The 24,529-nt window shown below is 34.2% G+C and overlaps 1 protein-coding gene across 1 annotated transcript in view; it reads left to right on the top strand.

Moving 5' to 3' along the window:
- The window catches only part of COX16 (cytochrome c oxidase assembly factor COX16), a 127,794-nt gene extending 103,789 nt beyond the window's left edge, over positions 1-24,005 (top strand). Inside the window, exon 4 of the mRNA XM_074290166.1 lies at positions 23,637-24,005. Coding sequence (XP_074146267.1) covers positions 23,637-23,753 — 117 coding nt within the window. The 3' untranslated portion in view covers positions 23,754-24,005. The remainder of the gene's footprint in view (positions 1-23,636) is intronic.
- The last annotated feature ends 524 nt before the right edge of the window (positions 24,006-24,529 follow it).

The raw sequence follows: 24,529 nt of genomic DNA, 5'->3' as shown, positions 1-24,529 counted from the left end.
TATACTATCTTTTACTTTCTAAGTTTCATTAGGAAAAGGAAAATAAGAGTTAATTAAGTCATTTTTTTTTTCTCTTCATTATCTTCATCATACCTCAAACAGGCATCTTTTTCTTTTGGTGATATTCCTTTCTTAACCATAAAGCTTGAAAAATACCCTCCTTCCCCCTCCCCCCCCACCCCCTTTAACTTTCCTCTTCACCCTCAACTCATTCTAAGTTTTGGCCCTTTTGTTACTGTTCATATAAGATCATGCCGCACTTTTATCTTCATGCTCCATCATTTACTGGTGCTTCCATTTTCTATATAGTTGTGGAATTTGTTGGAGAAAACTCAAGTTGTCTCTTTAGATGACTTCACTTTTTCTTAACATCAGACTTGTCTCTATGCATCAGAATTGCATGTTTAAGAGTTTCCTATTTTTTGGCCTATGTTTCCATATAGAATTTTAAAATCATGAAATCCTTTTACCTAGATTTTCTCTGAAGCCTTTAAACATATATACATACAAACTAATATCAGTATGGATAATAAATGGTGTAGGCTATAAAGCTTCTTTAGATGAGAAACTTTCCCACTTGTCTTTTTGTATGCCCCAAAGTGCTTAATCCAGAACCTTGTACAATGTTTCTAGTAGATGTATGTATGTATATATGTATGGATGGATGGATAAATGGATGAATTCAGAAAAGCGAGAAATAATTGCACATGGGGATGATGAAGGGAGACTTACAGAATGAGTAACTGCTAATATAATGTATTGCCCAACAGCCAGGAGACTGGCCTTTAGCCTTACTTTTTCCTTGCCATAAGTTTTTGAGTCAATCTATTGGGGAATAATAGCTTTTTGTTTTCAAAATATATGCAGATAGTTTTCAACATTCACCCATGCAAAAGTTTGTGTTCCAAGTTTTTCTCCCTTCCCCCAACCCCTTCCCTTAGACAGCAAGTAATCCAATATATGTTAATCATGTGCAATTCTTCTGTACATATTTCTACATTTATCATGCCGCACAAGAAAAATCAGATCAAAAAGGAAACAAAAAAAGAAAGAAAGGGGAAAAAAACAAGCAAACCACAATAAAAAAAGGTGCAAATACTATTTTGTGATTCACATTCAGTCCCCACATTCCCCTCTCTGGGTGCATATGGCTCTCTCCATTACAAGGCTATTAGAATTTGTCTGAATCACCTCGTTTAAAAGAGCCAAGTCCATTAGAGTTGATCTTCACATAATCTTCTTGTTGCTGTGTTCCATGTTCTCTTGCTTCAATTCATTTCACACAGTATCATTTCATGCAAGTTTCTCCAGGCCTTTCTGAAATCATCCTGTTGATTGTTTCTTGCAGAACGATAACATTCCATAGCATACATATCATAACTTATTCAGTCATTCCTCAACTGTTGGCATCCACTCAGTTTCCATTTCTTTGGCACTACAAAAAAGAGCTTCTACAAACATTTTTTTGCACATGTAGGTCCTTTTCCTTTTTTAATGATCTCTTTGGGATATAGCCCCCAGTAGAGACACTGCTGAAGCAAAGGGTATGCACAATTTGATAGCCCCTCGTGCATAGTTCCAAATTGCTTCTCCAGAATGATTGGATCAAAAGGAACTTCTTTTTTCTCATAAAAATACATACAAAATTTTATATCAGAAATCTGTGAAAAAATAGGATATACTTTATTTGTTGAAATTTCTTTTCTGAGAACCTAATATTTGCACTTTCTTTTTTCAATGTCTATACCTCCATTCCTTAATTTTATCAGCTGTAGATACTGATACTTTCCTTGCAGAAATGTGATAAAGTTAAATTTTTGAAAGGACTTAAAAATCACTGAAATAGAATCACCACGCACATTCACAATATCATGACTTAGTTCCTTTTAAGTATTTAAGCAGCTGTTGATGATCCAGGCCTCTTGCAGCTGTAGTATTATTCCCATGTAGAATGAGAAAAGTCTTAGTCAGAATCTTTGTAGAAGATGCACTCTTAATATTCTAGGACATATTAATATTTGCCAAATCCATTTGTTTAAGTTGTACCTAGCTGCTCTCTTAAACTCCTTCAGAGTTTTCATCCACTTTGTGTCCTAAAACATGCTGAAGGATTGAACCAACCTCACATATGTCCATCTGCCTTATTTAAGCACTTCTCATCTAAATGCAGCAAACCACACATTTCAGAAAATTCCTGTTATTTCTACTTGTAATTAATCATGATCCTCTCCATAATTGAAACTGCTAGTGATAATGGAATTGGGCTTTCCTCAAGTACAAGGATTATGCACATAAAATATATCTTCAGTCATTGTTTTAAAAACATAAAGGTACTCCCAAATTTTTAGCTGATTTTTTTTCTTTTTTTAAAAAGGTTAATTTCAAGATTGTTTTCTTTTACTCAGTATGATAAATAACACATGTATTTTGTCATACTAAAACAATTTAAAGATTTGCAATCTGATTATAAAACATCATTTTACACTGATAAAATTCCTTTCTTTTTTGGGATGAGACAAAATAGTCATTACCAGCTTATAGAAGATTTGAACTTTTCTTAGTGATAGCAACAGCAACAAATAGTAAATGATAGACATGATTTCTTTTTTCCTTTTATGTGTAAAAAATCTTTTATATTCAAGAATTCCTTTGACAAATGCCTTTGAGATACTTGATGGCCAACATATCATCTAGATATAAAATTGTTTCATTTCTACATCTGTGACAGTACTTGCTTCCTACCTTCCTAGTATTTCATGCAAGGGTCCTGAAAGTGTGCTAGATTTACCTCATTGCTTTATGCCTTAGCCATGGATGTTCCAAAGAATGCTCTCCCTTTTCTATGACAGTTATAGCTCCTGGTAGTTGGGCTTATTCCTAAAAATATTATGAATCTATCTCTTTGAATTTAAAACAGGCAGTATAAGCCTGTTCGCGTGAAAAGATTCTTTCCTATAGTTACCTGGCTAATATACAGTGATTGTTTAGGTCATATTCATATTAGCATTATGTGTTATCTAAAGACTAAAACTCAAGAAATGTGTATTCCAAACCTATCTCTTCTACTACATGCTAGGGTAATTTTTGACAAATTACTTAACCTTTGTGGTTTTCAGATTTCTCATATATAAGATGAGAGGGTTAGCCTAGAACCAGATGATTGCTAAGACCCCTTCTAGCACTAAATCCTATAATCTTTAAACTCATTTTCACCTGTAATGACCTGTGACCCATCAGGAAACTTTTCTGTGACCCCAAAGAGATAGTTTCCCACTAGATTCTCCCCTATAATCTCATCCTTTTTTTCCCTCTCCTGTAAATCCTATTGAAGATGTAAGTAGGAAAGGCAAAAAAATATAAATGAGAAATGCTAGAATCTGATGGAAAAAGAAAGTATCCATTTTCAAGTGGGAAAGGGATTAATACTCCCTTTTGGGGGCAACAATAGATCCCATTAGTCCAGTCTCTTATTTTGCTACTCTTTAGTGATGCTTTCCCTGAAGGTGGCAGCATTAATCTATACACAGTAATTCATGGAAGTATCTGATGGTTATGAGCTAATATGTCTTCATTAAACAGAATTTTATGATACAGAAGTTATTGGACAAAGAAAGGAGGTGCAAACTGTCTCTAATATTACCTGATAATTTCCTTTTTAAGTGATGAAAAATGTAAGAGTCTTTTATCAGTCTTCACATATCATATGCTTGATATTCTGCCTCCAAGATAGCTGGTGAAACATCATATTATAGGATTACATATTAAAAACAAACAAACAAACAAAAAACAACAAAAAAACAAACCAGAGACTGGAGCTTACAACTGTCTCTTTTCTTCTATTCTTTTTTCTGTTTCCTCTGATTTCCACCTAAAAAAGCATCATCAACCATATAAGAGAAATTGTCAGAAGTTCACAGTCTTTGTTTCTGTTAGTGGTGGTGAATTCTTTCTCAGAGAGGGTTAACAACAGCCAAGAAGGATGGAAATCATGCTGAAGAATTTAAAAAAAAATCCTTTTTGTAGTATATTTGAATTCACAAGATTTTAATTTCCATGTGAATTAAATATCCCTAAGGGTTTAATATCCTGATAAGATTAAACCGAGATTTAAAACATGCACATTTCACAGAGCACTTTAAATATTTTAAAGTTTTGCCAGTCTGAAAACTTAATCAGAAATACATTCAGAGGAGAGAAGTTTAGAAATTTAAATCTAGGCTGAAAATGATTGATAGCTGTTGACACAGAAGAGTTAGTAGACTGTTTTGTGATAGGGTCAAGATCAAGTGAATTTGTGAAAATAGAGAGAAGACCATGTCCAGAACTTGTAATCACAGTTTGACTTACTTGTTACTCATTTTATTAGAAGCCTTAGCAACAAGGTTTAAATACCTCATTTAAGTCAGGGTGAGAATTGAAGTATAATTCTACAAGGGAGAATTGAGACACTCAGTCACCAAGTCCTATTCTTCATTTTTTGATATCTGGCACATCTTTAACCATCCCCTTTGTCACCATTTTATTCTAGGCTTAAATCACTTAATACTTAGATTATTGTGGCTCCAGTCCTTTCCATCCCCTCTCCTTCCTCACCAAGCAAAACATCACTTTTATTATGTTATCTTCCTACTCAAAACTGTAATGGCTCTCTATTGCCCATGAAATAAAAGTTCAAACTACAATTAGCTAACCATTTAAGGATGTTAACTGTCTGACCTCAATCTCCCTTTTCAGCTTTATCTCTTACCTCCTAATTCTACTAAACTGTAGCCTGCACACAACTTCCTCTGTTCCATCCTTATATTTTTGCCCCTGTGGTTATCCCTACCTGAAATATTGTTTTGTTCTCTTCTCTCCACCTGTCTAAAATCTTTCAAGGCTTAGATCAAACCCAACTTCTGAATAAAGTGTTGGCTAGGTAACTCCTCACCACAGTTAACTGTCCTTTTAAAAATTATTCTTGTCTGATTTGGCAATTATATTATTATTAATTAATTAACTATCAATAATTAATAAACTGCCTTTTTTTCTTTAATTACCTAGTTTCATTCAATATCAGACTGTTTAATATCTTAATGTATATTGCCTTGTTTTTTGTTATCTCAGATATTCGTTTTGTTTCAATTATGAGGTTTTTGTATGCTAGGGCATTCTTTCATACTAATTTGGTATCTTCATAGCATCTTATACAGTGCTGTCTACCTATTTGGCATTCAATAAATGATTGATTGGTAGAAGATCAGATTTGGGGTCAGAAGATCTGAGTTCTAATCTCCCCTTCATCTCCTTACTAGCCACTTTGCAATTTCCTAATTGAGTTCAAGGTCCTTTTCTATACTCAGCCCTATTAGTAATAGAGATCTAAAAATTCAATTCAACAAACATATTAGAACTTTGAAATTATATTCAGCTTTCACTTTTTAGCTGCATCTTTTGATTATCCTTTCTTTTTCTTCCTTCTCTGTTTTATGATAGATTTGATGACCACAATGCATCTCATAGGTGATTTCTCTGTCTCCAGAAAGGAAGCCTGCCTGATATTTCTTTATAGCCCATCTTTTAAAGAAATCTTAAATCAAGTATCACCAAATACTCAGTTTTGGGAATCTAAAATTAAGATGCAACATCATTCTCCAATCTTTCATACTCTTCAAAACAGATAAGAATTAGGCCATTTTATAAACATATGGAGTTGTGGTTAAGACAGTGCAGGTTCAAGTTAAGAACCTGAGTTTTGAATCTATCTCCATCAATTCTGAGACTTTCAGCAAAACATTTTTTTTCTCTGTAACATGAGAATGGGGTGAAAGGGATGCCAGAGGTTTATTTTTTCCTTGTAGAATATACCACTACATGAACAAGGGTTCTTAATCTAGAATCCACGAACTTGTCTTTTGTTTTGTTTTATTTTTACATTTTGGTAACTATATGTCAATGTAATTAGGGTTTTTTTTTTTTTTTTTTTTTTTTGTTGTTGTTTTGTTTTTGGTAATCTTGTGTATTCTATTTTAAGCATTTGAAAACCTTATTTTGAAATAGGGTTCATAATTTTTAACCAGGAGGAGTCCATGACACAAAGGGTTAAGAATCTATATTCTACATCCTATCCTAATTTTCCGGGGAAGTGGTTGGACCAAATTATATTTAGTATCTAGAAGAAAAGAAAATGAGCTGGTTGTTAAAAGTTAAAAGATTCTAATAGAATCTTCCCTTAGTTGGTATTTTTCTCTGTTATTTGTTTTATCATCTGGTATTTTCCCTCCCATAAGTTCATGAAAAGAAAGGTTCTCAGGGGCAGCTAGGTAGTGCAAAGGATAGAGCACTAGCCCTGAAGTCAGGAGGACCTGAGTTCAAATTTGATCTCAGACACTTAATACTTCCTAGCTGTGTGACCCTGGGCAAGTCACTTAATCCCAATTGCCTTAGTGGGAAAAAAAAAAAAAAGAAAGAAAGAAAAGAAAGATTCTCACAGGATGGTAGTACTGGAAAGATCCTAAGAGGCTATCTAGTAGTCCATAGATGTCAAATACATTTCCCTGTGTGACCTGAACCAGATGAAAATTTAATTGAGAAATATTTAACAAAATAAAGAAAAATACAATAGAACATAATGTTAATATGTAGTTTTCTTTATCTTATTTGATTTTTTTATAATAGCTTTTTAATTTTCAAAAATACAGTGCAAAGAAAGTGCATTTTCAAACTTCACCCTAGCAAAATCTTGCATTCCAAATTTTTTCCCTCCACTATACAAGTAATCCATTATAGGTTAAACATGTACAATTCTTCTAAACACATTTCTTTTTTTTAAATTATAACTTTTTATTGACAGAACATATGCATGGGTAATTTTTTTACAACATTATCCCTTGCACTCACTTCTGTTCCAACTTTTCCCTTCCCTCCCTCCACCCCCTCCCCTAGATGGCAGTATATCTTAGATACAATATATGTGTGCAGAACCGTACAGTTCTCTTGTTGCACAGGAAGAATTGGATTCAGAAGGTAAAAATAACCTGGAAAGAAAAACAAAAATTCAAGTAGTTCATATTCATTTCCCAGTTTTCCTTCTCTGGGTGTAACTGATTCTGTCCATCATTGATCAATTGGAACTGAATTGGATCTTCTCTTTGTTGAAGATATCCACTTCCATCAGAATACATCCTCATACAGTATTGTCGTTGAAGTGTGTAATGATCTCCTGGTTCTGCTCATTTCACTCAGCATCAGTTCATGTAAGTCTCTCCAAGCCTCTCTGTATTCATCCTGCTGGTCATTTCTTACAGAACAATAATATTCCATAACATTCATATACCACAGTTTACCCAACCATTCTCTAATCGATGGGCATCCATTCACTTTCCAGTTTCCAGCCACTACAAAAAGAGCTGCCACAAACATTTTGGCACATATGGGTCCCTTTCCCTTCTTTAGTATCTCTTTGGGATATAAGCCCACACTGCTGGATCAAAGGGTATGCACAATTTGATAACTTTTTGGGCATAATTCCAGATTGCTCTCCAGAATGGTAGGATTTGTTCACAACTCCACCAACAATGCATCAGTGTCCCAGTTTCCCCACATCCCCTGCAACATTCATCATTATTTTTTGCTGTCAGCCAATCTGACTGGTGTGTAGTGGTATCTCAGAGTTGTCTTAATTTGCATTTCTCTGATCAATAGTGATTTGGAACACTCATATGAGTGGAAATAGTTTCAATTTCAACATCTGAAAATTGTCTGTTCATATCTTTTGACCATTTATCAATTGGAGAATGGCTTGATTTCTTATAAAGTCAATTATATATTTTGGAAATGAGGCCTTTATCAGAACCTTTGACTGTAAAAATGTTTTCCCAGTTTGTTGCTTCCCTTCTAATCTTGTTTGCACAAAGGCTTTTAATTTGATATAATCAAAATTTTCTATTTTGTGATTAATAATGGTCCCTAGTTCTTCTTTGATCACAAATTCCTTCCTCCTCCACAAGTCTGAGAGCTAAACTATCCTATGTTCCTCTAATTTATTTATAATCTCGTTCTTTATGCCTAAATCATGGACCCATTTTGATCTTATCTTGTTGTATGGTGTTAAGTGTGGGTCCCTGCCTAGTTTCTGCCATACTAATTTCTAGTTTTCTCAGCAGTTTTTGTCAAATAGTGAATTCTTATCCCCAAAGTTGGGATCTTTGGGTTTCTCAAACAGTAGATTGCTATAGTTATTGACTATTTTGTCCTGTGAACCTAACCTATTCCACTGATCAACTAATCTATTTCTTAGCCAATACCAAGTGGTTTTGGTGACTGCTGCTTTATAATATAGTTTTAAATCAGATATAGCTAGGCCACATTCATTTGATTTTTTTTCATTAATTCCTTTAATTCTTGACCTTTTGTTCTTTCATATGGATTTTGTTGTTTCTAGATCATTAATATTGGCACTAAATAAATAGATTAGTTTAGGGAGTATTGTCATCTTTATTATATTCGCTGGGCCTATCCAAGAGGACTTAATATTTTTCCAATTGTTTAAATATGACTTTATTTGTGTGGAAAGTGTTTTGTAATTTTGCTCATATAATTCCTGACTTTCCTTTGGTAGATTCCCAAATATTTTATACTATCAACAGTTATTTTGAATGGAATTTATCTTTGTATCTCTTGCTGTTGGACTTTGTTGGTGATATATAAAAATGCTCAGGATTTATGTGGATTTATTTTGTATCCTGCAACTTTACTAAAGTTGTAAATTATTTCTAATAGCTTTTTAGCAGAATCTCTGGAGTTCTCTAAGTATACTATCATATCATCTGCAAAGATTGATAGTTTGGTTTCCTCATTATCTATTCTAATTCTTTTAATTTCTTTCTCAACTCTTATTGCTGAGGCTAGCATTTCTTTTTTTTTTTTAATTTTTATTTTATTTTATAATTATAATTTTTTTTACAGTACATATGCATGGGTAATTTTTTACAACATTATCCCTTGCACTTACTTCTATTCAGATTTTTTCCCTTCCTCCCCCAACCCCCCTCCCCCAGATGGCAAGCAGTCTTATATATGTTAAATATATTACAGTATATTCTAGATACAATATATGTGTGTAGAACCGAATTTTTTGTTGCACAGGAAGAATTGGATTCAGAAGGTAAAAATAACAGTTTACATTCATTTCCCAGTGTTCCTTTTCTGGATGTAGCTGGTTCTGTCCATCATTAATCAATTGGAATTGGATTAGCTCTTCTTTATGTTGAAGAAATCCACTTCCATCAGCATACATTCTCGTACAGTATCATTGTTGAAGTGTATAATGATCTTCTGGTTCTGCTCGTTTCACTCAGCATCAGTTGATGTAAGTCTCTCCAAGTGAGGCTAGCATTTCTAATACAATATTGAATAATAATGGTGATAATTGGCAATTCTAAACACATTTCTACATTTATCATGCTGCTTAAGAAAAATCAGATCAAAAGGGGAAAAAATGAGAAGGAATAAAAACAAGCAAGGAAACGAACAAACAATAACAACAACAAAGGTGAAAATATTATGCTCTAATCAGTCTCCATAATTCTCTCTCTGGATGTGGATGGCTCTTTCCATCACAGGTCTGTTGGAATTTCCTTGAATACCCCATTTGCTGAAAAGAGCCAAGTTTATCCATCACTGTTGGTCATTACATAATCTTCTTGTTACTATATAAAATGTTCTCTTGGTTCTGCTCACTTCACTTAACATTCAGTTATGTAAGTCTTTTCAAGCTTTTTCTAAAATCAGCCTGCTCATCATTTTGTATAAAACAAAAATATTCCATTACAATCTTATACCATAATTTATTCAGACATTCCCCAACTGAGGGACATCCACTTAGTTTCCAGTTCCTTCCCGATACAAAAAGGGCTTAATATACAATTTTCTAAATCATTTTGTTACTCATAGGCATCTTTTTGTACAGTTTAATGGCCTCTTTTCTACTTGAGTTTGTTATCAGTGAGCTAGACCAATCCCCTCATTCTTCAGATGTGGAAACTAGGTCTATGGAGATGAAATGACGAAAATCATACAATAAATAGTGACAGAACCAGAACTAAAACTAGAACATAGATCTCTTAACTCCCAGGTAATTTTTTTTTTTTTAACTCTTCCTTCCAATGCCATATTAACAGACTTTCTCCCAGACTGATTTTTTTTCAGTTTTATTGCAGGGGTCTCATGTTTTCCTCTCCTGAAATTGTAAAAGTAAGACATGATTTTAGGTTCTTAATTTCTATTTCAAAAGTAAAAAAAATGAAGGTACCTATTCTCACCACTGCTGTCAAGTAGCAAAAAGAGGAAGTGGAAGGTGAGCCAGTATGAAGAGGAGGAATATCCCCAGGTGTTTGTCTTTTAGAAACTAATCGGGGCAAAATCCTCTTGGGAGTTTTAGGCTATTTGAACTTCAGCCATAAACAAGATTCATTGATCTAGAGCTCTTTAAGTACAACTTTAACTTGGGACCAAAACACAAGTGGGCTGTTTTGCCTTTTAATCTATTGGCCAGGGCATTAACTATTAATGGAAATAAACACTTTCCTTCTTTACATTTTTATCACACCAGGAAGTCCCAGCAATACTGAGTTGGAAAAGGAAGTAGGTTGCTACATCTTCATGCATTGGGATTTGGACTGGGCATTATCATTTGCAGGGTTTTATAGCAGAGAGGGATCCCTAAACTTGGAAAATTGATGATCATAGTTCCATTTCCTATTCCTGGATTTTTCTAGCCATGTGGCTCTCTGCTGACCCCTCAATTTCTTCATCTATAAAATGAGAAATAAAAATAATAGCACATAATTCTTGGAGTTGTTATAAAGATTAAATTAGTTACATATATATATATATATATATATATATATATATATATATATATATATATATATAGTAAGTGCTATATACAGATGTCAGCTGGGAATAGAAATAATAATAAGTTGTATAAATTTATACAGTGCTTCACATTTTTAAAAACCATATATGTTAACCTCATCCTAGCATAGGAGACCCTATGAGGCAGATAAAACTCTCAGATTCTTTGCTACACTAAGATTCTATAGCTCTTTGATTTGCTTTTAGCCCTAAATGAATCACAGTGGTTTAGCACATCACAGATAGCTAAAGATATTTTCATGTTTAGCTAAAGGCCTATCCAAATTTTCTGGCAAGCATCATTCTCACTGCAGATGGGTTAACTTATCAGCATATGTAAGCCTTACTTTCAGAACACCAAGCAGAATTAAAGGCTAAATAAAAAAGACCCTGGGTTTTTGGCTTAGAACCTAGGTGTTTCTATTTCTTGATGCTTAGAAGAATCCCATTTGTTGGTAAAATTTACAATAATAGCAAGAGCATTGCTTCTAGCTGCTCTTCTCACATCTCAGTAGAACTTTTTTTTACTAATAACCCAGCACGGAGAGAGAAAGGTAACATTCTGTTATAAAGATGCTGCATGCTGCATTATATTTTGCTCTAAGTTTTCTCCATAGCACAAGCAAAAAAATGAAAATTAATTTAGTTCTTGAAACATTTCATTGCTGAAAGAATTGGAGTCACTGTGGAGTTGAGTACTGCCAAGCTCAGTTACTATGATGGGTAAAAACTATATGGTTTGGACTTAAGATTGAATTGTATGTCCAGCTGGATGTTGAGAAATACTTTATTAAAGCAAGGATAAGGAAAGCTGCCTGGAAGAGAGCTACCATCAAGGATCAGCCTATATTACTTTAAACAAACTAATATTGGGCACTTAAGTGTGCAATCAGGAATGAATTAAATCAATGGTTTTTTTTTTTTTTGCCTTCTAGATGGTTTAGAGATCACTGATTAATTTATGTCCTTAATATAGGTCAGTAATATAGGACAGTCCTGGGCAATAGATGCCAGTTGTATATCCTATTTTCAGTTGACAAGACTGAAAAGCCACAGTACCAAATCAAGTAGCCAAAGACACATACTAAGAAAGGCATCTGTTTTTAGTAGCAAAAAAGATGACTTTATGGCTATTAGGAGGCACTTTGGTATTATTTCTTCCCTTATTTTATCAGGCTGGAATCTAAGAATGAGCTATATATATACCTCTCAAAGCTAAAAAACCCCAAAAGGGCTAAAATTCTCTCTTTAGGAGAGTGTGTATGTGTGTGTGTGTGTGTGTGTGTGTGTGTGTGTGTGTGTGTGTGTGTGTGTGTTTGTGTGTGTGCGCGCACGCGCCTGTGCATTTTTAAGCTATTCCCCAGTGGAAAGTTATGTGAAGGAATGCCATCTCCTAAGTAGACTCGGAAGGCTGGCTCATAAATTGCACACATATAAACAGAAGCTATATATCCAAAAACACAATGATGCTAGAGGTAAAATGAAAGTTGTCTTTTGTGAGCTGGTTAATTATGACATCTCTTTCAAGCCAAGATTATTTTGGGTTTATAGTGTTGATGATACTCCAGAGAGTGGAAAGCTTGGGCCCAAGTTCTGTAAATATTTTCCTAGCAATAAGACACCTTATTTTTGTACTCTACAAAGAAGGCAAGGAAGCTTCATTGTTGGAAACCTTTGAATCAAAAATACAGAGAAACTGAAAAGTAAACTTAGAGGATAAAATGGAAAATCTAAATAGTATGATTTTTATGAATCCAACTTTCTATTGACATTGGATTCAAAGAAATGATTTTTGCATATATATTAATTCATTGGGGAAATATTTGAATATTTGCTATGAGAGAACATATAAGAATTTCATTCAAATCAAATCTTTCTTCCTCCTTCATCCCCTTAGCTTCCAGTGTTATTTATTTTTAGTTTTATTTTTCTTTGGTCTTTTCCAGACCATCTCTACCACATTGCTTACATACAGCTTGTTTTTATGGACATAGAAATCAGGATGAATAGGTAAAGGATTTGGTTAAAATTTCATAATGCTCTTTCTGGTTTTATATAAAATACCTAAAATAAATATTTTATGTCAGCCAAGTTGATATAGTGTATAAATAACTGTCCTCAGCAGCAGAAAAAACTGGGTTCAAGTCCTGCCTTTGTAACCCTTAACTTATTAATATCCCAGGTTTTGGAGAGAAGGTACCAATCTACATGTGTAATATTAATTTCTCCCTGGGAGTGCCCTGTATCAAATAAATTATAGTTCTAATGGGAAAAATGATATTTTATATTAAAAAACTAGAACACCATGACATCTCTCTGATCTTCACTTTCCCCATTTCTAAAATGCTGAAAGGACTGAGCTGGATTATAAGATCCTACCTTTATACCTAGAGGAGACCTTTGAGAATAATGAATCATTTTACATATAAAATAACTGAGAGAGATACAATTTGCCTTGGATCACACATTGTAAAGTGTCTGAGGTGAGATTTGAACCCAAGTGGATCAGAGGAACCTTATTCATGCCCAGGTACTCTCCACATCCTCTTCTAGTGTTGAAGTCCTATGCTTTTGAAAAGTTTTTGTAAAAATTGTAATAGCAAAACTACTGTATTGGGAAAACTGAAGTGAAGTGATTTTTAACTTTAAACTCAGGTAGTTGATAATCCAATAGGATCTGGGCTTTAGGTTGTCATGCTCCCAAACTTGTCTTCCATGTTGCTTACAATTTAAGCATAGAGATCATGATTTTTTCCTATCTCATGATACATGAAATAAAGAATTGGTATTACATATGGTTTAGACATAATGTCAATTCTCAGTTGTTCATTGAATTGTTAACTGGAGGAAGGGAGAATAGTGAGAATAAATAAAATGTTCATTTTAGCTATTAACTTCAGACATCTTCTCCCATTTTCCTTTCTCCCCCACCTTCTGCCTTTCTTTGAGAAAATGAATGAAGTAATGAAACTATTCTCTCAAAGACGTATAATTAAGTTGAGTAGTAGGATACTAACTAGAATACAGGACTGATTTTACCTTCCTAGTTAATAAACTCAGAAGCTCTCTGTCACCTCCAGAATCAAATATAAAATCCTCTTTGGTGTTCAGAGTTCTTCATGATCTATTGTGGCATTTTAAAAGTTTGAAGCATAATTTCTGCATAATTGTATTATTTTACTAGTAAAGTTAATATGTTTATTAATCAAAGGAAGTCAGTAGCTCTTTTGAATTTCAAAGATCCCTTATGGTAGTATACTTAACAATTTATGCACTCTTTAAAGAGTAAGTAGGTGTTCCTGAGGGTTATGATCAAGTTGGATTGTTTAACAATTAATGACAAAAATGAACATTACATTGAGAGGCTGGGCTGTAAAACAATATTGGTCCTAGGACAGAAGACTTGAATCATTCAATTTTTGGTCACTAGGTCTGAGTAAATCTTTTTAAAAGATGAATTCTCACACTGATCTCTAGATGAGGAAGTAGAAAAGGGGAAAAAATCTTGGTCCCAATATTGTATTTAGTTATTAAATACAAGAATGAAATATAATTTCTCTCACTAGTCTTTTTCCCATCTTTGTAGGTTTTTTTATTTCACTGAAATACACCTCCCCATCCCCATACTCATTGATAGAGTGACTCCAGCCTCTTTCTCTTCTCAGGACAAAACTCTCCATTTCTCAACTCTGGGCATTTTCATGGCTGTCCCTCATAGCTGAAATGCTTTTCTTCCTCATCTCTGTCTTCTGGCTTCCTTGACTTCCTTCAAGTTCTAACTAAAATCCCACTTTCCATAGGAATCCTTGCCCTATACTGCTTACTTGTATCCCTTTGTTGATCATTTCTTATTTATTCTTTATAGATCTTGTTTATCCATTATTTTCTTGTTGCCTCCCCCATCTGATGGTGAATTCCTTGAGAGCAGGGCCTTTCTTGCCTGTCTTCATATCCTCAGCACTTAGCACAGTGCCTACTAATAGTAGGTGCTTAATAATACATAGCGGTTGATGGATTTTGTGTCTAGTGCTTTTTCCTTTCGAGAAGTAAGAAGTCTACAGTCTTCAAGCTGAGTGGTCAGTTGCTGATTCGTTTAGATTACAAAATACAAAATCTTAATGACCAGATAGACCTTGAGGAAGAAATTGAGGCACACAGAACTCTGAGACTAATGAAAGTAGAGAGGCCATTCTAGACTACTAATTTCCTTTTATTGACTCTCACATTATTGCTCCACTTCTTTAAGTAATTACCATGTTTCCAGACGTAGATATAAATAGACTTTGCATTCCTAACCTTTGGGGATCCTAATTTTTTGTTTGATCTATCACATTATATTTTACAATATAGACCTTATATTATTCCTCATTAATTCATTTGTTCTACAAGAATTAAATGTTGTGGGTGAAAGATGAAATGACTGAAGAAACAAAGATTTGAACAAAAGTACATATTGATTTATTAAGCAATGTATGCCCATTGCTCACAAACAAGAATCAGGCTTCCTCAATTTCAGTGCTGGACCCTAAATATAAGCAGAAACAGATTTCCATTTATCAAAAGCAATTGATCAAGTAAGACCAATTAATTAAAAGAGAATAATGAAGATACTAAGTTAGGTAATATGATTTCTAATTGGAGGAAAGTTTGGGGACTTTCCAAGTTGGGAGGAGGGAAGCAAACAGGTACAGTTCCCTGAAATCACTCCCCCAGGTGTCTTGTAAACAATCAAAGGAACATAGAAACAATAACTGATTGATCAGTACAGGACCAGTTTTTACATAAAATACATGGGTTGATTGAGATGTGAGAAGAAATTGTGAGAAGAAAAAACAAAACTCCTTGCAATCTTTGGATCTAACTGTGTTTCTGGTAAGCACAACCTAGGTCCTTCATTAAGGGCCTATAAGCATCAGGTAGAGGTGGTTTAGCTTCCTAACCACACAGGGGTAGATTCAAACAGTGCAGTAAAATTTTCTCCTAATTTCCACAGTTACATACAGTTTTCTCATAAGACAGAAATTAAATTATATCCATAACTGAATAGAAAAGAAACTGATTTAGCTCCAGCATTGAGTCACAACATGAAGTTAATATGGTTTGCCCAATTCCCACTACCACCTGTTGTTCTAATGCCCTCATGTGGTATAGACTTTAGCACTCATAGACCTTCTTTAAACCAACCAGCAACAGTACTTCAGGTGGGGATGCTCAAGGCATTTTTTTATACTTCACACATAGTAGCTACTTCATAAATATTTGTTGAATGAATGAATGATATGCTTTTAAAGTTACTTCTGTAAATTGAGCTCCAGAAAAGAGAAAACTGCTCTTCCGTCTGGCTCTGCAAAGTTGTGTGAAGCATATTTCCTCTGACAGAGCATTTCCAGATATGTGCTCCTATCTTGAAATGAAAATCTGTCCTATATTTTGAATTTTCTTCCCATCAATATTTCAAGTCCTTGTCAACTCAGATGTACAAGAAGAACACAAAAGGACAAAAAAAGAAATGCCTTTGGTTGGAAAATAACTCACTTCATTATCCCTTTTGGCATTCTGGCCATTCTTAGACTTGTGGATTTAGAACTGGAAAGTCATCTAAGAGTCAAACCCTCAAAAAAAAATAAAAATAAAGAGCAAAATCATATAAGCCAAGGGAAAACAAGCCATTGATGAAGGGATAGTTAGCAATATTAGATGTTACAGAAAGACCAATCAATACAAGGACTGAGACTAGATCTTTGGGGTTTACCAATTAAGAAATTACTGGGGCCCATGAAAAGATCATTTTCAATACAAGTGGGAAGCCATGGGAGGATGAAGGTTAAGTAGATACAATTGAAAAAGAGAATATGATGAAAAATGATTTTTCTCCAACAAGAAAATGTTATCATAAATATTGGCTTTAAATTTTGAACATTTATAGTACATGTTGTACTTTTTGTTTTTCATTTGGTTTATGAGTTTTCTAGAAAGTATTTCAATATGTACTATACTGAATAAAAACTTTGAGATACTGGTAAAAAAAAAAAAAGTAATCAAACCCTCTTATTTTACTGTAGAAGAAACTGAGGCCCAGAAATGATAAGTCATTTGCCTAAAGTTACATAGGTAGTAAAATTGGAAAGCCAGAATTTGAACTCAGGTCTTTGATTTATTTAAGTAAATTTGTTATTTTATTAAAATTGATATGCTCTCCAGATACAGATCACAGCCAACCCTATATTTTATCCCATGTGATTCTTGTGGAAATTCTCCTATACAGCTTCCACAGCTGTACGTCATGCCAGAGGACTTCTTCTAGATCTTTTTAAATAACAAGAACTTGTTCATTTTTTATTACTTCCTCTGACTACTAGTTGTTCTCTTTTCTGATCATATATTTTTTTAATACCATTCCTTATTCATTTCTTACATGGGGGCTCTCATTGGAGATTTTTGCATTGTTACGCTCACCAACTCTCTTGATTTTCTCTGTGGGTCACCTACAACTTTGATTTTTCATAGGTTAAGATATTCTAAGATTTACAACCATATAGCATCACTAGGAGAGAACTACTGGTGACAACAAAAATGGGGTGATTTAATCATCATGAACTTAAAAATGTAATACCCTTATTGGAGAACAGGGATTGTTTTATTCTTAGAATTTATATCTCCAGCAGCTAGCATTGTGCCTTAGTAAATGCTTGTTGATTAATTCAAGGGTTGTTCTGGCCCAAACCAGCCTGGAGAGGAGCCTTGCCTGATTAGTTTGGCTGGTCCATGGACTGATGGACAGTTAAGTCACTGGGCCTAGACTGAAAGCCTTCCAAGCTTGATAGAGTCTACTTAGGCATTGACATAGCCTTTAGGAACTTAAGGTTCCTCCATGCCATGATCTTAGACTTTAAAAGAAATACTTAGTAAAGCTAATTAAATATTTGTGCTTAACATCAAACTAATTATGACAACTTGTAGACAAAAGCAGAGCAAGGATTCTTCTATAGCAACAAAGAGATGCTTAGGGCCTTGGGTTTCATCTAGCCACTTTCCCAATTTCTTTCCTGTGGGACTTATCCGTTCTGGTCATTTCCCTGTTTTCTGGCTATTGTCAGTACCATTTCCTGATCCCTTTTGTCAGTAAGGTGTAGAAAAGAAGAGTCTTTTGAGGAGTTCTTAATCTTTGGTTATTATATAATCCTTTGGCAACAGTGTGTGAAGCCCATGGATCCCTTTTCAAAGTAATGCTTTTAAATAATTAAGATAAAAACAAATAGGATTACAAAAGAAACCAATGGTATTATAATAAAGGCATATATATAAAAAAATACATATATATTGTTTTATATTAGATCCTAGAACTCCTCTTTTAAGAAAACTATTGATTTTCTTCTCTCCTACCTCTGCCCATCAGTAATGGTGCTTGAACAAGGGATAAAGCAGAAAGCACATCAGCAGGCCATGATTATCCCTGTTCTAACTATTGTTCATCTGTATTTGCTTTCAACAAAGATTCCTTTTCAGTGTTATTCTAATTCTTAGCTAAGGAAAAGACAGAAATATAAATACAGTATTTGCACTGCCCATTTATTTATATGAATTGTAAGAGGGTTTTTCATTTCTTGGGGTGAAATTTGGAAAATGATTCTAAGCCTCTCAGCACAAAAGTGGCTTTTGTATGGTTCTTTCCATGCCAGTATCAGTCTGGAATTACTGTTCAGTGCCTTTCCAACTAAAACTTATTCCAGACTCCATCCTTTTTTTTTTTTTTTTTTTCCTCCAACATGTGAGAAAGACACACTGAAAAAGTCTAAAGAAAGTCAAATAATTCAAATGGTCAGTGATGGTCCTCTGTTACTAATGATTTTTTTGATCAACAACTATAAAGAGGTGCATTTTTTTCTTCTCTAAGGATAGAGGAACAAAACACTAAGCAGCACAAGATATATTTATTGGTGACAGATCTAATAGTTTCATTCTGTAAAGTACTAAGCTTTTTTCATGGTTATCTCCCATTTTGAGTTAGGTGTGCCTTTTTGGCTCTGGTTGATGATGGTGGCTAAACTTTCTTTGTTATTTTCCTTTTCTTATTATTTCATATACTTTCTGGTGGAAGGAAAGTTCAGCTTAATCAGAATCACAGAATCAGAAAATTTGGGACGTGGGAAGGATTTCAGCAGCTGTTTAAGTCAAGTCATACAAGCCCATCATAACATACCTTAAAGACCTTCAAAGAAGAGAGCTCTACCATTTCTCAGGACAAGACATTCCACTTGTGGGCAGATCTGATTGTGAGGACTTTTTTTTTCCCTTGACATCCAACCTAAATTATCCATTTTGTTATTTCTACTCCTTGTTCATGGTTCTGCCACAAGGACAAACAGAACAAGCCTAATCTCTCCTCCAAATGACATTTCTTAAAATCTTTGAATACAGTTCTCATTTTCTCAGAAGTCTTTTTTTTCTTCAAGTTCTATTAACCAATCTTCATATGCCATGAACTCAAAGCTATTTGTCATTTTGGTTGTCTTTTTTTGAACAGTCTCTAGCTAATCAATGTCCTTCTTAATCATAGTACCCAGAAATCCAACATAATATTCTGTATGAGGTCTGACAAAGACTGAGTACACAGAGATTATCACTTCATTTTTGGAAGCTATCTTTTACTAACTCATTTCAAAGTAAGATGGCTTTCACTTTTTTTTCTTTCTTCTTGCTGTCACATCATGTTGTTGACTCCTATTGCACCTGAAGTCCAGGTCCTTTTCAGAATAACTACTTACCTAGCCATCCCTATACTGTTGTACTTTGTGGAGTTTAGGTGGTTTTTTTGGTAACCAAGTATAAGAATGTAATCTCATTAGATTCAGATCACTGCTCTAAAAACCTTTGAGGATCTTTTTGGATTATGACTGTCTTTCATTACTAGCTGTCCCTCCTAGCAATGTTTTTATACAAATCATTGATAAAAATGTTAGTATGGGTCTAGCTACTTGGGATGACACTCTTTGCCATATTCATGCTGGAAGATTAATAATTATATTCTTTGAGTCTAACCATCCAGCCAAGTTCTGAATCTACCTAATTGCGTTATCATCTAATCCATATTTTTCTATTATGCTTTTCAAATTGGCAAAGATGATAAAAGATGGTAATAGTATTAGAGGGGTTGTAGAAAGACAGGCCCACTGGTGCATTATGAGTGGAGCCATGAATTGGTCTGACCAGTCTGGAAAGCAATTTGGAATTATGTGAAGAAAGAACCCAGAGATTTTACTGCTGGCAAACATCCTGAGGATAAAATCCAAAGTTTTCTGGCATTTAATATTTTTCACAACCCTAAGGAAATCATTGACAAAAAAGGAAAGTTCTTATATATACTAAAATAATTTGGCAACTCTTCTTGTGGTAGCAAATAACTAGAAACAAATTACATGCCCATTAATTAGGGAATGGATAAATAAGTTATGATACATGAATGTAGCATAATATTAATGTGATTTAAGAAATTATGAATGTGATGAATACTGAGACATCAAAAGATCTATATGAACCGAAGAGAAGTGTAGTAAGCAGAACCAGCACGGAAATGTAAAGAACAGCAAAGCAGTTGAAACTGGGCACAACAAATCATAATGACCAAGCTTGTTCTCAAAGAAAACAAGAAAGAAAAAAATATTTCTCTCTCCTTTTGTGAAATATTGACTGATTTATATTGCTGAACTTTCTGCCCTTTCAAAAAATTCCTTATTATAAGTAGTGACTCTCTAGGAAAATGAGTAAGACTTCAGTAGTAAATCTTGGTAAGGTTAAAGACAGAAAATAAACAAAAATTTATTTTAAAAAGAATTATGAATAATCACATAACTGTTTTCCAGGTGTGTTAAGTATCATGGAACCTTTACATACTTTAATTACCAGCAACCTTTCTTTCCTAAATGATAACTGCACGAATATGTGGTAACTTACTAGTTTTAATGGATTGTTTCTCAGCGATTCTCGAAATACTTCCATTCTATTTTCAAAATGGTGAAGACAGGAATGAATTACATTTTAACCTTTTTGTTCAGTAAGATAACTTAAGAGATCATAATATTTAGAATCATCATTTTGAAAGGGACCTTAGAGCTCTTCTAGTCCAAACCACTTACTTTTACACCTGAGGAAACTGAAACTTAGGGAAGTTGTGCCCAAAGCATTAAGTTAATTAATAGTAGAGCCTGATGCTTAATGCTGCGTTTTTCCTACCATGCCTCCCAGGGTAGCTAGATTTACTTAGCTTCTAGAAGCCAATTTTATTGATGATGTCAGGAAGTCTTATAAAGGCAGCAGAACAATTCTAACCTTATGCTATTATCTTTTGCATTTTTCCCACATCTGATAATATCTGAGGTAGTTATTTTGAAATAACTGAAAAAATTGAAATTTTTCAGATGTAGTACCTACATGGAGTTCTATTTGGTGGAAGTAAAGATTTAACTTCTATACTTATGGGAATGGGAAGGAGGCAGACCTAAACAGAAAAGCAGGACAAGGACACCTATCAGAAAATGTCATGTATGTGGGAAAGATCTTACTTATGCAATTTATTTGGATAACAGTCCATCCTCTTTGCCCAATTAAATAACCTATTCAGAATAAGTATATGAACAAATATCTTTTAATGTTTTCTGGCTGTTTATTTATGATGTTTTGTATGTAATAGTAATTATGTTGCTTATATAGCAGTTGTTTGCTCAGTGTGTGTGTGTGTGTGTGTGTGTGTGTGTGTGTGTGTGTGTGTGTGTGTTGAAGTGGGGAGCCCTTACTGATTTTTCTCTGTCATTCTTAGAGTTCATCTCACCAAAGAATCATAGCAGTTCCCATTTCCTCAAATCACTAGGCAACCATCTTCTCTTGTTCTTCTCTGATACAAGAACATGAAATTCTTCTCTATGTGGGGATTCAATAACTATGCCTGAAATAATTTCCCCTTGAACTGTCAGTGTGAATCACTGGCATTGTAGTTATCCACCATGTGTAACAACAGATTCAGTTTCCAGTCAGGCAAGACAAAGCAGTGATGGAATTATTATCATTAGTGAAATAATGCTTTATGGCTTTCTCTTTGCACACCTTGTCGCATTTGATCTTCACGGATGACCCTGTACAAGCTCTGTAATCCTGGAGAACAGTGGTACTTGCTGTTTCATCTCTTCTTGTAGGGAACTTTATTACATGCCGATGGGCAGCTACAACACCAATTCTAAGACAACCGTTTGGCAAGGAGTCAGGCACTGGAGAAAGAAAATGCAGGATTTTCAGGCTGGGAAGAGCCTTAGAAAGTATTTGCCCATCATTTGTTCTTTGAGTAGGGAAGTGGGGTAGGGGGGGAAGATATATTTGGAAAGTGTTATAAGAACAAAAATAAGAATTAAAAAAATGAGGCCAATTTCAATACAGGTGGTGAAACTGAAACCCAAAGAAGTTAAGAGGAATGCAGAAAGAACTGAGAGTATTTACTATAGAGAAGAGAATACTTAGGGAGATATGGTGCTTAACTTAAAATTTGAAATTCTGTCATCTTGTAGTTTATTCTACATAGCTTGGTGGAATAAACCTTTACAAGTTATAGGGAAGTAGGGTTCCCTTCAAGATAAGGAAGATTTTTTATTGCCCCAGATTAGAATAGATACTGAGTTTCCTGGTATCAGAAATGTTCTAGCTCAAGCTGGATACTAACTTTGAAGGATATTGTAGAGGGGTGAGGAAATGGACAAGATGGCCTCCAAAGACCTTTTTACTTCTGAAGAGTTTGATTTCATAATAGTGAGCATTCATATTTTGCTTAATATATATGTAATATATTAACATAATAACTTTAAGGTTTGAAAAGTACATTACAAATATCTCATTTTTCTCCTCAAAACAATCTGGGAGGTAGGTGCTTGTATTATTCCCTATTCTACAGAAGAGGAAATCAAGATAGAGATTAAGTGACTAGCCTAGTCATACAGCTAAGACAATGGTGTTCACTATGTAATGTCTAACTTACTCAGAGTTGCAGAGCTGGAGCTAAAATCTAGATGTCTAAGTAGCATTAATTTTCTTCTGTTTCTCAGAGGGCATATTGTATTCACTGTTAAAAAAAACTTTATCCACTTTCTGCTCCATTTTTTCTTTCCCTTACTTCATCCTTCCATAAAGACTAAAGAGGCAAAATATGGACAGGTAGATGATCAATCATGCTTGGTAAAGGAGGAAGAAAGGAGAAGGAAAGAAACATTATTATTCTTTTTTCCCATCACCTCAAGCCCTGTGCTGATCAGCCACTTAGAACAAAGTAAAAGATAGGATGATTCAAACTAGTGTGGATTAGGTCCAGATGTAAAATGTACTAAAAACTTTTGTTATTCTGCTAGAACATCTTTCCATGGAAAACAAGCATCCCCTATCTGACCTACTTATTGACCTACTGCTGGTTTATGGAAAGCCATGTGGTGGCTCCTTGTTTCTCAAGATGACATTGATATTTAACATATATGAGACTTACTTTCAAAAACTATTGTTAAGAAAAAGTCAATATGCTATATGTTAGCTAAATAACCATTCCTGATCCAAAGAACCCAAGGTAATCTCCCCAGGTAATTGAAATTCTTTATGACCCCAAGCAGTTTTCACTTAAATTTGTAGAAATTCTAAAACAAGAATCATGTATTAAACTAAAAACAAAGATATATGTTTTAAGTCTAATGGTTGTTTTGTTTTTTTTCTTACAGAAAATAAAAGATTCGACCTTTGATGACTGGAAGAATATCCGAGGACCTCGACCATGGGAAGATCCTGATCTTCTCCAAGGAAGAGACCCACAAACTCTTAAGCCTAAGCGAACCTGAGTGTGCTGACTCAAGTTGATTTTTAAATCAAAGTGTCATTATCTGGCTATCCCTGTTTGCTCCTGTGTCTAAGAAGGCAAATATTACATACAGGAATAAGCCAACACATGAGTAATTGAATGGCAAACATGTCTTTTAAAAAAAAAATCAAATAGCAGAGCTCTTTGTACTTTCCATCTGACCCATTTGCTAATGGAAGTAATTGCACTGAATGGACACTTTTCAATAAAAATAAGTCTACTTCATTGAGAAGGATGTGAATATTTTTGGCTCTTTCTCCATTTTTCCCCTTATGATTTGCTGGGACAATATTTTGACACTTCAGACTGCTTCATAATGAGAATATTCTGGGTAGTAACAAACTACAGAAACTAAGAAGTCATGACTATGCCTATTCTGTGAAGCATCAGAGAGCACTTTTTTTTTTTTTTTTTAAGTTTTTGCTTTATTTTTAGAACCTGGCTTATTTATCATTTGCAAAAATGTCAGTAAGTGATTGTTTAAAGTCAGTCATTTAAGTGCCATCAGTCTCTGTGAGTACTTGATCTACAGATTATTTCAGGCTGTATTTCTCTGTAGAGCATCCTAGTTTAATATTTGGAACTAAGAAGTAACTTTGGGAAAGCTTTACATTCATTAGCAAATCTCTAAGCCTTTTGCTCATTGGGCTGAAATGAGCATCTGCAGAAATTTAAATGTGGATATTTGGTATTAAGATGTAGTGGCTCTCTAGAATCAAATACAAAGTCTTCCTTTTGGTATTCATTGCCAAGTCA

The sequence above is a fragment of the Sminthopsis crassicaudata genome, chromosome 2 (assembly GCF_048593235.1).
Source record: "Sminthopsis crassicaudata isolate SCR6 chromosome 2, ASM4859323v1, whole genome shotgun sequence".
Lineage (NCBI taxonomy): Eukaryota > Metazoa > Chordata > Mammalia > Dasyuromorphia > Dasyuridae > Sminthopsis > Sminthopsis crassicaudata.
The sequence above is the reverse complement of the archived record's forward strand: the minus strand, read 5'-3'. Positions and strand labels throughout refer to the sequence as shown.